We start from the raw sequence: 13,270 nt of genomic DNA, 5'->3' as shown, positions 1-13,270 counted from the left end.
GTCTGTGTCTCCCTCTCTCTCTGACCCTCCCCTGTTCACGCTGTCTCTCTCTCTCCTAGAAATAAATAAAAATTTAAAAAAAAAAAAATTCAAGCAACATAAATATGTTTAAGAAATAAAACATTTACAAAATTGAGGTTATAGTATATTGTTTTGCAACTCTGTGTTTTCACTTTACAATAATGAATGGTTTTCATGTTAACACATATAGATCTGCTTTTTAATATAAGAATTGCATAATATTCCATTGTATGAAATTACCAGATTTACTTAGCTATTCCTTTGTTAAATTAAATTTTTTGCTATTACAGATAACACTGGATTGAACATTCTTGGGCACTTATATTTATGACCTTGAGCAAGTGTTTCTATAGTATAGAGCCCTAAAGGTGAAACTGATTGGTCAGAGATTAGGTACATACAAAATTCTGTTAGCTACTACCAAGTTGCTCTTTCTGTTGAACCAAATTACAAAACTTGGCATCTCGAGACATTTTATATTTCCCATCTACCTAATAAAGAAATGGTCTAGATCATCAGTACAGTCCTGAATATACTGAAATTATATTTGTCTTTCCCATGTGATTGGTAATTAAAAGATAATATAGTCCCCATCTATAAATAGCTCACAATCTAGTAGAGGAGTCCCCAGTTTTGTCTATAACAGTGTCCTTTACTACATCACCTACAATATAGAATGTACTCAGCAAATGAGTATTGTATAACTAAAGTATTTCTCTCTTTGTCTGACAACTACTGTTTGGCAGATCCTCTCAATTTTACCAGCTGAGCCAAAGGTTGGTTTTAGAATATGGACTCCCTTTCTATTTTAGGAATGGCCTATTGGAAGAAGGAAGTTGTTGTCTTAAGTCTAAACCCTGTGACTGTTATTTATTTGATTGCTGCTGTTAATAAACTTAACATTTCTTCTCTTGTTCTCGGAATATACAATATACAGAAATGGAAAGAGGGTGAGCTGTTGGGAGCTTTACTCCGCCATTAAGCATTTCTCTAAAGGCTGCCTCACATTTGCACTTAGGTCACAAAGCTTCTGTAACTTTAGGGTGAACCACCACCATTGACAAGGTGGAACCCGGGGCACGAAGATACGAAAGCAGAACTTCGGGCCCCAGCATGCTACATTTAGGAGGACCGGCCTTCTCTAACAAGTCTCACTTAGCTCTGATCCTCCTTTTTTCTGTTTCTCTTCAGCATTGGTGTATTCAGTTTGCTTTGTATTAATTTGCGTTTGTTTGCACGTTGCTTTAGAAGTATTTTAGAGGCTTTTTCCTCCTCACATATTGTTTTGTGTCCCCACCTAAAGGATGAGCTTTTTGAAGGCAGAAACCACGTCTTCGGTTTGTATTTCCCATAGCACCTTTTACTGTGCTCAGCAGAGAGTGGGCGCACGGTACATGTTGTGGAATGACATCCTGAGTGATCCCTCCCTGGCTGGGCCTAAGATTAAATACCCTGACATGGAACAGTCCTAACCAACCTGGGACAGGTATTCTCCATCTGGCATGTTGGTTGCTCCTTTCAACTTGCTATTTGAAATGGCTTCCTTCGACCTCTTCCATCCACAAAGTGGGACAAGCCAGGGCCGATGATGTACTTGTTTGTATGTGTTCCAGGCGAGTCTGCGGACACCAGAACTGACCTGGGAGCGAGTGAGATCCCAAGTTGACCATGTAATATGGCCTGATGGCAAGAGGATAGTATTGCTGGCAGAGGTAGGACCGAAGACTGGTAAGAGAAATTCACCCCTGCCAGGAGAGCCTGCAATATCCAGGTCCCCTCCTCCACAGGCTCTCTCAGGTTCAGCTCCTCTTGAGCACAAGCTTAACTCCTTTCTGAATGCATTTTACATCTGATTGTGAAAGGTCTTTTCATTCAGCAATTAAGAAACTATTTTGGTTCCTTACTTTTCAGCAATTATCCTGTCTCTCTATGTCAATCTATGGGTTGAGTCAGATAATGACTATTACTGTGGAAGAATTAACAGATAGAACCAATGCCACTTTGAGTGATGCTTCCAAAGAGATAATGTCATTTGCAGGATGGCTTAATCAGTAAGCACAAAGCAGATATTCCTGACGGTACCTAAGACTGTTGGAGGCAAGCTCTGGGAAAGTCATGTCTTTGCAGATAGACTCCATGTTTTTGAGTGACATTCCTCTGAGTTGAGCCTGATGTTCAGTAGGCACCCAGCTATGTATTGGTTGTGTGATTAATATTTCCCTGTCCTGACTTCTTCTGGCTCAGACTCATTCTTCACTTTCATCCCACTTAGCCTTCTGTGTCAGTGTTTGGCTACTTTTCCTTTCTTGAAAGCGTCTCTTCCCTAGTCTTAGATTCCTGACAGCCATATTGATGCCTCCTGTTCTTACCTTGACAGTTTCTCTCCTTCAGAGAAAGATACCAAAATAACAAGAACGATAATAATACTTTTCTTGAGTTTTGATTTTCAGTCAGTTTTCCTTCCTTTTTTTTTTAATTAAAGAAACTAAATATGAAAATGTAAAAGATATACCATCTTCACCTAGGGACCCTTAAATTTATGCTTGAGTATCCTTTCTGTTCTCTTTACCTTTTTTCACCTTATCTCACCTTCTCACATACTTTAGGGCATCTGTAAGGGACTGGATTACTTCTTCACAAGAAAGGAGCATGTACAGGGAAGGGACGAGCAGGTTGTTAAATATTCATTAATTGCTTTTATATCAGCCAGCTGTCTGGTGACTTATTTCTAGTTGCCCTGGGAGATCGCATCTAGTAATTTGGGTGACAGAAGCGAGCACCACAATTGTTTTTGGGTACTGTGTTTGAGCAAAAAGGTGGTCAAGCTTCCTCGGAAACAAAATAGGAAAGGATCGCAATCTCCAATAGCCTCCAGCCCTTGTATTCTCTGAATCACCCACTAGAAATACAAGAATACCCTTGAATTCAGAAGAACCAAACTGAGGAAGAAGCACAGAAATCATCACAGCTTCCTAAGTCCAGAGATACTTCCCCTCACAACCCGGAGAGGTTACCCCTGGACTTGACTACATCCTTGTTTCCAATAATCTTTCAAAGGAATGCCAGTACCTGAGAACTGTGGCAGAAAGTAGAAAATTCAAGAGAAACATACCCTTCCTTAGCATAAGCCTCAGTATCATGTGACCATCTCTATTCATTTGTACGTGCATAATCCCAGAGATCTCTTATCTATTACCTTCATCAGATTTTCCAGAAGTTTTAAATTCCACTTAAATGGCAACCAATTCATTTCTATTTATTGAGCACCTGCCTTTTGTCCAGCAATGTTAGTTGGGAAGTATTTGGGAAATGTGCTCATCCTTCACTCCTCAAGGAAAGACTTTGTCCTAACTCATCTGTGTCCTAACCCTTGCTCTTCAGGGCCGTCTGCTGAACCTAAGCTGCTCCACAGTGCCTACATTTGTGCTCTCAATCACCGCTACTACTCAGGTAGGGCCTCCAGAGTGGGAAAGCAGGGGGCTGGAGAGGGTCATCAGGCCATCAGGGTTTCACTTGATGTGACACATCAGCACCCATCTCTCTGCTTTTCTAGGCTCTTGCCTTGATAGAGCTTTACAATGCTCCTGAGGGTCGCTATAAGCAGGATGTCTACCTGTTGCCCAAGAAAATGGGTAAGCATATGCTCTTCCATCCTTATCCTTACCAGAGTAGTTCAGAGTTAGAGGCTAAATGAAGTTTGGGGCACTAAATTTCTTATGGATGGGGGGAAAAAGATACCTGTGTCTTATAAAGGAGGAGCTAGGATTCCTAAGTTCCATTCCTGGTTGATTTGTCACATTTTCCACATGAGTTGTCCTAGTGAAATCATTACATTTTGCTCTGATTTGGCTTGCCTACCTGTGAATTTTAAGGATTTTTTCTCTTAAAGTATCTTATATGCAAGGATCTCAAAGGAGAAAAAAAATCTTCCCCTAAGAAAGAGGACTCATCTTCTACCTTGTGACATCTTATTCCGGTTCTAGGCTGCTGCATAGCCCCTTCCAGACTTTCCTGACCAAGACTTTTCATACTATATCTTCTAACTCTGGTCTCACTGTCAGGGCCAAAGGAAAGACTAAATAGCTTCTGTTAAGACTAGTTACGTGGGTGTTTCATATAAGAGAAACATTAAACTCCTGAATTTTTAAAGAACCTGCTTTAAGCACCTGAACTGATACAGTGCGTTTATAAACTCCTGAGGCAAAGATCATGGAATAAATCAGCTTCTGGTATTGTTTTGCTTTAGCACTAGATGCATAGCAACTGTTAGAAGTTGACATATTTTCCCTTTAATATATCCTTTGGAAGGATAGAAAAGAAATAGAACAGTTTATATTTTGGCTGAATATATGATGAAGTTAGGAAGACCAAATAAATACTTAGGAAAATGACATAAAATTCTGACTAATATGTATTCAGGTAATAGAATGTAAACAGAACCTATAACTAAGAACACTAAAAGCAAAGAAAACAGTGTATTATCATTCTTGGACTTTCCTTTCCAGTCTCCTCAGGTATTAGTTTTTCTGAGTAACCCAAAGTACAGAGTCTAAGGCAAAACTAAAGTTGGAGTTTCCCATTTCTTAGTCCCTTGCTATCCCATCCTTTCTTTTAGATCCTAAGAACTATTGCTTCTTTCATGTCTCCCTTACCTTTCTGGGGAAAAGGAAAGATTCAAGGATGAAACAGCTTATAAGAAAGAAGTGTTATGGTTTTGAAAAACACTGGGCTTGAAGCTCAAACAACCACTCCTTAGAATTCTGGGCCAGTGAGCCAAAGCTGAGCATTTTTCTTTCAGCTCCGAGAATTAGAAGGTGTCTTCAACTTAAAAAAAAAAAATTGTTTTTAATGTTTATTTATTTTTGAGAGAGAGACAGTGTGAACGGAGGAGGAGCAGAGATAGAGGGAGATACAGAATCAGAAGCAGGCTCCAGGCTCTGAGATGTCAGCACAGAGCCTGACGCGGGGCTAGAACTCACTAGCCATGAGATCATGGTCTGAGCCGAAGTCGGGCGCTCAACCGACTAAGCCACCCAGGCGTCCCCCGTCTTCCAACTTTTTAAGGCCTAGCCTGGAGAGAACAGCCAGACAAGAGGCATGAATGTTTATACCAGGGATTCTGTGGTCTGTTCCAGATGAGTATGTGGCGAGCCTACACCTGCCCACCTTTGATGCCCACCTGACAGAGCTGACAGATGAACAGGCCAAGTATCTGGGACTCAACAAGAATGGGCCTTTCAAGCCTAATTACTACAGGTGCCTTGCCCTCCCCCAAACAGGGAAACCCGGGTGGTAAAGAGCTTTCTGCACTGGAATTGGTCTTTACAACTTTTACTACATTTACATGAACTCAGAAAAATAAACCCACTCCCCCTCAGTACCGCCCCCAAAGGACTCTTTGAGGCTTTCTCTAGACATTATATAGGGTTCCCTTTTCTGAATTTGCCTTTCTCCATTTCATCTTCATAATATTATTTTTACCTCTTTATGGAGAAATATTGGTCATTTTCACTGATGTGAAAAAGCACCACAAGTATTTACCCTCACCATCCATTCCAGAAAAGTCCCTGTCTCCCTGCTGTACCTTTAGGTGGGCTCTTCCTGTCCCAGCATCCTCACAAGCTGATAACATCACAGTCTCATCTTTCTTTCTCCCTCTAGGTATTAAGTTCCTGTAATTCAAGCCAGAAGAAGTTTTAAGGAATAGAACTCCAAGTCTTTTCTCCACTCCTATACAGGAAAGAACCCAGCAAGCTGCTTCTCCAATCAGCTGCCCGCCGTGCTCACCCTATATGTTAGGTTATTTATTTATTAAAACCTAGAATCCTGTGCCTGTTGCCTTGGCCCAGAGTGTGGTTACTGCCCCGCGGGCTGTGAGAGCCACAAAGGACAGGCTGAGGAAGGAAAGAAATGGGGTAATCCTTCCCAGTGCATCTTTTGCATCATTCCCCATTGACTTGGAATCCTCAGCAATGGTCATTTGTCTCTTGTCCAGGTTCAGGAGATAGTCCAGGGATTCCAGACTCCTTGTTCCCTGGGGTTTTTAGAATAAATTTTCAGCAGCTGCCTTTCTCAGCTTTGGCCCTTCCCCGGGTTAGGCCTTTTGGAAGCTACCGAGTTAAGATGGCCTGGGTTCCCAGCCTTGACCGTCACTATCACTGCCTTCTTTATAAAATGACCAAGAAGGAAGGAGTGTATGTTGTGGCTTTGACAAGCTACACCAAGAACGAAGCTATGCCTGTGCTTACTTGGAGTCTCCTTCCTTACCCAGGACTCCTTTCTTCCTTGAATAGTCATGTCTATTTTAACACTTTCTGTTTCCAAGAGGGATGTGCCTCCATTATTTCCTCAGCAGCTCTGCTGTTTGTCAGACATTTGTTTTGCCATCTTTCTAACCCAACTAACCTCTGTTCAGTGGCCAGCCCACTGGGGCCCATAGTTTTACTTGTCATTTAACTGGACAGTTTCCTGGGAAGTTCCCTCTAGACTGGCACTGTCTCAGAAAAGGAAAGAAACTGCTTCCTGAAATTTCCTCTTATTGCCTAAAACTGACTTTAAAAGTGAGCAAGGAAAGATGTACCTTCCAATGGATTTGGGGGTGTAGGGCTCTGGAAGTGGCACAGATCACTCAGGCCCACAGCTTGACCCTCTAAAGAAGCAGAATGTATTGATTTGTCTCCTGGGAAGAGCTCTTCAGCTAAACTGGCTAAGCTATACAGAGATGACACTGTAAACTGTGTCCAAATGATTAAAGCTAGTTTGACTAGTTTGAACTTCATCAGGCATTTCATTTCTTTGGCCATTGCCATTGATGAAACTGGGATCTGATGGCTCTACGATTTAGTCTGTGGTTTTTCTTTTCTGCTGGGATATGTTTTTATGTTCTTGCCTCTTCCATCTTAAGATTCTATAATTCAGAAGTAGCTTCTTGAGTAACTCCAACATTACAAAAAAACTAGTAATCCAAGCAGCCTGAAATTTTATGTCCCACGTAAGAGTTGGATACCTTTTAGAGAGACTGACCTGTCGGTCTTAAGGGTTTCACTGGGACCAGACTTGTTCTAAGAGTTAAAGTCTGGAGTGGCCCTAGAAATCTTGAATGAAGTGAGTCTCTTTCCCCGCTGACAACCTTGTTTAACACTCTCATGTTCGTTCGTTTATTTTCCCATTATTTTTTTTTTCCTACCCTGGTCTGCCTCATAGTCTCAAGACGAAGGTGCCTCAAGGAAACACCACCAGACCACCCAGGATCACTATAACCTTCCCACCCTGATTCTCTTCTCCTATCTTCACTTTCTTCAACTTGCCCTGGTCTTCACATACACTTTCAGAGCTAGTCTGGAAGTGACCTTCCTTTTGGAGGTAGAGAGGTGGGGCTTCGGATAAATGGCTGTTCCTAGAGAGTCTGGTTCCTTAAAGGCTTTCTGTCTTAGCACATACCGGAAACGTGCCACATATATGGCTATATTGAGGAAGATTGTAAATGCTGAAAATTCTACTAGTCCACTCCGTTCTTCCTTTTGCCTACCCAGCATCTCTTTTGTATTAGTTAATTGGATACAGATCTTTGTAACTTATATCAAGGGCAGATTCCACTAGGTAGATATTTGGACTCTAGCCTGTTATGTTCGTAAGCCAAAAAGCATAACTTGCTGTTTCTCAGTAAAGCCTACTTCTTTAGGGAGCAGTATTACTGTGTACTGATCCTGACCAAGCACACCCTGCCTTGTTACAGTGAAGAGACCCATTCTGAATAAAAAAGGAGCCACCTTTGGGCCTCTACGTTTGGTTGCCAGTGTTGCTGCCCATGGTGAGATATTTGCCTCTGTTTCAGATGACCTCCTTTCCTTTCTCTCTGGGGACCCCATGTCATCAGCCATTGAGAAGAAAGAGGCCCAGGCCTCCTGAGTATTTGAGTTCTACCTTAGTGTTGGAATTTGGTCATTATTCCCTCTACCCTTGGAATCAGAACAAATGTGTCTTCTTCCCTCAAGCTCTCACCTTAGATGCATCCTAGGTATCTGGAAGCATAGGACAGAAGACTGATTATCTGTTTGTATATGACCCTGGCTGGTGGGGATACTTTCCATTTTCTCTGCAATGAATTTCTGCTAGTTTTCAAGGTCTCTTTTGCCTTCTTCATGGAAATTCAGGGTTTGGTTTTGTTTCTCATTAAAAAAGAAAAAAAGTATCTGGTCTACCTTCTGTCTGCCCTCCTACCTCCTCACCCTACCCTCCCATATGAGCACGGCTCCCCATGGCCACATACTCCTGCAAAGCTTTTTTGCTGCTCGGCTTTTCTCTAAACAGATCTGAAATTGCTGCTCCTGTGGTTTTTCTCAAAATTAACTTTGTCATGGTTTTAAAAAAAAGAAATCAAAATGCATTGTTGCATTAAGCTTTTTTAATAAAGGAAAATCATGGAAAGAAAATAGGCAACACCAGCAAATTATATGTAGAGAATAAACTAAACCATATATATATATAATATGTATATATTATATATATAATCATCTAGTTCTCATTGTCATCTTACTGAAAGGAAATAAAACCTCTAAGGATCGCCATTTCTGAGAGGCTCTTGGAAATCTTTATGTCTCAGTGATTGTATTAGATCAGCAATAATGACTATGTAATCTCTAAAGATAAATAAAATATTCTTAAAATGGATTCTTATCTTGAGTGTATTGCTTCCTTCTGTGAACTTGGAATACAAAGATGAGCGATGGTTCTTGGCAACAGGCTGGAGAACCTGCTGCAGGGCAAAGATGTGAAAAGTTGAAGTGGTTACCAATAGCATATTTGAATGGCCTTAGCCTGGGGTCCCTTCTTCCAAGGTAGGCCATTCCACTAATATCTTCCCCCCACCCCACCCCCTGGTTATGTGTGTAAAGAACCTGCTTTCTCAGAACCATCACCCTGGGGAGTTGAAGCATACAGAGAAACTAAAGTGTGGTTCCAGGTCCCCCAAGCCCTCTGTGTGCTGCCCTTAGCTAGACAGCACAAGAAGCCCACATCCATGGTTTGGGATTAAAGGGTCCTGACCTCCAGAACTTGACTACGTCCAACCAAAAGGAAGAAATAAATTAATCTGACAGAGATTTGTTTCCAAGTCAGCTTTTACCTGAATAAGTCAGAAACTAAGGGGTGAATCCAACTGCCTCTTCTTCCTCAACTACCAGTAGAGTGGCCATTTTTGAGCAGCTTTCTAATAGCCACCTCTCTTAGTTGACAAACTAAACTAGTTCTTCCTGTATGCAAGATGTTTTCTTCCCTCTTAGAACCTTCTGCTACTTTGACTTAATGTTTACTTAAGGGCTAAAACAGTCCAGGCAGTTGGTAATGGGTCAAAGCTGGTGCCACTCCAGTTCAGGAGAAGGAGAGTGCAGTGGCTAGCAATGAAGCCAATGAGCCAGCTGGCAGGTGTCACCCCCACTGACAGCAGGGCTTGGCTCTTCTTCTGTGAAAGATGGGAGGTTGGGTGCCCGGCTCTTAGTTTCAGACTCACAGGGTGAGCCCTGACTATGCACTGCTGTGCAATTTCTCTAGCTTGTGGGCCTGTGGAAAGAGACTGGACTTTTTAAGTCAGGTTCACTTGACTAGCTCTTCCATTTACAAGTTGCGTTATTTGACCAATATTATATAATGACTCAGAGCCTTGGTTTTCTTGCCTGTGAAATGGGTAATGCTTATCTCCTAGGGTAAGGATTTAACAATCTCATTTAATTTTTAAAATGCTGCTTAAAAATCTGGCACACACAGTGTGCTACACAAACATCAATTCCTTATCTCAGTCTAGGGTCCTAAAGCCTCTGTTGCCTCATTATACCCACAAGTGTAGCATTGATGGGAGAGGAAGCTATTCTGTCCTTTTTCAACCACATCATTCTGGCTGCCCAATGCCCTCAAAAATTAGATACTANACTAAGCCACCCAGGCGCCCCTGCACCTTATGTTTTTTTAAGCGTTTGTTTATTTTTGAGAGTGAGACAGAGCGTGAGCAGGAGAGGGGCAGACACACACACACACACACACACACACACACACAGAATCCAAGCAGGCTCCAGGCTCTGAGCTGTCAGCACAGAGCCAAACACGGGGCTTGAACCCATGAACCATAGGATCGAGACCTTAGCCGAAGTGGACTCTTAACTGAGGCACCCAGGTACCCCTCTACATCTTATTTTTGTTTTTGTTTTATTTTTATTTTTTATTTCTGAGAGAGAGAGAGACAGTGTGAACAGGGGAGGGTCAGAGAGAGAGGGAGACACAGAATCCGAAACAGGCTCCAGGCTCTGAGCTGTCAGCACAGAGCCAAACACGGGGCTTGAACCCATGAACCATAGGATCGAGACCTTAGCCGAAGTGGACTCTTAACTGAGGCACCCAGGCACCCCTCTACATCTTATTTTTGTTGTTGTTTTATTTTTATTTTTTATTTCTGAGAGAGAGAGAGGGAGTTTTTAAGCTCCATAATAAGTGCTGTCTAATTTAATCAATTGTCTGATTAAAGGGATATGTTCGGTCCTTATAATTATACCCATTTATACCTCTGCCAGCAGCCCCCAAATGCCTGACTTTGGGGACAAGGAAAAGTGATAGTGTTAATTTAAAAATTATCCAGCACTGGAGCCACCTCTGTAAGATAGAAAAACTTGTAGACCAGCCCCTGACTAATTAGCCCTCAGGTATATGTATGGACGCCTCTGTGGTCAATGGTATTGAGGGCTAGCACATCTTTGTTGACAAATAAGCTAAAAGAAGTTCAGGGGCGCCTGGGTGGCTCGGTAGGTTGAGCTTCCGACTTTGGCTAAGGTCACGATCTCACGGCTTATGGATTCGAGTCCCATATCGGGTTCTGTGCTGACAGCTCAGGGCCTGGAGCCTGCTTTGGATTCTGTGTCTCCCTCTCTCTCTTTACCCCTCCCCTGCTCATACTCTGTCTCTCAAAACTAAACAAACATTAAAAAAAAAAAAAAAGAAGTTCAGTGTGTGCCAAGTCCATGGCCTATAATTTCAAAGTTTTTGGTTCATCTGTGGTTTCTTGTTACTTCTTCCAGGATTTGTTTCCAGATACCTTTTTTCTTATGACTAGTTCTGAAAGTGGGCCTATAATGAGCAGACAGATGTCTGATCTTTACTGTGTCCCATTTCACGGGGTGTAGAGAAGATAATGGATTGAGGTCTCATGTTTTGATTCTCTGCAACACAACATCTCCATTAACACCAGTTTTTCAACCCCCTTCTCTGAAAGTGAAGCCAGATGGAGCTCTAGGCTTAGCAATTAGCTTTGCATAGAGGCCAGAGAGGACTTGAGATGTGTCTTTAGTCCTCCCTCCCAACTGAAGCCAGTTTGAGGCTTTGTTCCTTTGCCCAAGGTATACACTGGAAAAGGAACAAAGCCTCAAAACTGGCCACTCCTATCAGATGCCACCACTTCAGGGATCCTAATGATTGACTAAGCTCACAGAAGAGACGATGAAGTTCTGGGCCTATCAATCCTAGAACTCTGACTGCTTAGGAGGACAGGAATTGAGAGGAGGAAGATAGAATAATTATTCTTTTATTAAGAAACCCTAATGGGCTGTGCAGTGGCAGGTTTACCACACTGCAGCAGTGATGAGCTAGGCGTGGGTTGTGAATTTTAAAGCACAGTGTGAATGTTTTAGAGTTTAACAAATTATACCCTTAAAACCATTTTCCAAAATCAAATAGTTTAGGCCTCAAGCCATGGACTTTCTTGGAAATTCAGGTCATTTCAATTCTGTTAAACCAGTAGGTCTCAACTGCAGAAGATAACTGCCCCTCAGGAAACATTTTGCCACATCTGGAGACACTTTTGGCTGTCACAACTTAGGGAAGGGTACTACTGGCATCTAGTAGGGAGAGGCCAGGGACTCTGCTAAACATCCTACAATGCATGGAAACAGCTCCCCACAACAAATTTTTCAGTCACTATTCCAGAAATCTTGTGTTAAACATACATATATGAGGTATACAAAATGAACAAAACTTAGCCCTACTTTCAGGGAACTTCTACCACATTGGGGGAAAGGTTGGGAATGGGAGAGGAAAGGGAAAATTAGTACAATAAGTGAGTACAGTAAGGAGATGTTGGGGACAGAAGAGAAAGTAACTGAGAAAGCTCCAAGGAGTTCTCTCAACTGTGCCTTCATCCGTTACCTACTGACTAGCAGAGGAAAGTCTGAGGGAAAAATATGGTTAAGAAAGAGACAGAGCTGTTTGTGAGATATAAGGAGGGGGAGTAGTAATTCCTTTGAGCCTCTTATTTTGGGGATATAGTAGAAAATACAAGAATTTTGAATCCAAGCAGACTTGGCGTGACACCCACACAGCCTGAGCGGGTTGAGTACAGCCAAAAGGAAGGCATTCTGGAAGAGGAGGTAATAATGAAATAGAATCATTACGGAACAATAGAAGTTAGCCAAGAAGAAGAGCAGAAAGTTTTTCCAGAAAGAACAGCAAATACACTTAAATAAAATAGAACACCATACCTTGGGGGTGGGGGGAGGGTAGCTCATAGGGTGACCAACTTCGGCTCATGTCATGATCTCACAGTTTGTGTGTTCTAGCCCCACACCGGTCTCTGTGCTGACAGCTCAGAGCCTGGAGCCTGCTTCAGATTCTGTGTCTCCCTCTCTCTCTCTGCCCCTCCCCAACTTGTGCTCTCTCTCTCTCAAAAACAAATAAACGTTAAAAATTAAAAAAAAAAAAAAAAAAGAACACCATACCTTGGGAACTGCAAGAAGTAATCTCTGAGCCTTGGTTTTCTCAACAGTAATACAGGATTAGTGGAAACAACCTGTCAGAGCAAATGATGTCTGAGAAGTTTCTAGTGCAATGCCAGGTAGAAAGTGGCAGTTCAGCAATTCCCCCAATCCCACCCATTTCCCTCAGGCTGCTTGTTTGGGACTATTTACTGTAAACAACTTTTTAAGATAAATTGGCTGACCACACAGCCTCCTTTGTATCGAGCCCTCAGGAAGGATTTTAGGGGAAGGAAGGAAAGTACTAGGGAGCACACGGGGGTTTGCTCTGCACTCAACATTTTTCTCTAGCTCACACTTGAGGAAGGTGCCCTACTTCAGCAGAGAAAGGTAGATGACCAGAAGCAGCCCTGAAGGGCACCAGCAATTTCAGTGAAGTGAAAACGCCCCACCCCACCCCACAACCCACCATCTCCTAGTCTAGCCCTCACTCCAGGCGGGATGAGTTCTCGAGAAATCTG

General features: G+C 42.4%; 1 protein-coding gene across 1 annotated transcript in view; it reads left to right on the top strand.

Annotated features, from left to right (window-relative positions):
- AHCYL2 (adenosylhomocysteinase like 2) overlaps positions 1-8,691 on the top strand; it is a 53,092-nt gene extending 44,401 nt beyond the window's left edge. The window contains exons 13-17 of the mRNA XM_077770747.1: positions 1,635-1,733; positions 3,403-3,471; positions 3,575-3,653; positions 5,157-5,277; positions 5,683-8,691. Coding sequence (XP_077626873.1) covers positions 1,635-1,733; positions 3,403-3,471; positions 3,575-3,653; positions 5,157-5,277; positions 5,683-5,689 — 375 coding nt within the window. The 3' untranslated portion in view covers positions 5,690-8,691. The remainder of the gene's footprint in view (positions 1-1,634; positions 1,734-3,402; positions 3,472-3,574; positions 3,654-5,156; positions 5,278-5,682) is intronic.
- The last annotated feature ends 4,579 nt before the right edge of the window (positions 8,692-13,270 follow it).

Source organism: Crocuta crocuta, unplaced genomic scaffold (assembly GCF_008692635.1).
Source record: "Crocuta crocuta isolate KB4526 unplaced genomic scaffold, BGI_CrCroc_1.0 scaffold266, whole genome shotgun sequence".
Classification (NCBI taxonomy): Eukaryota; Metazoa; Chordata; class Mammalia; order Carnivora; family Hyaenidae; genus Crocuta; species Crocuta crocuta.
Note: the sequence above shows the minus strand (reverse complement) of the source record. Positions and strands in the feature narration are given on the sequence as shown.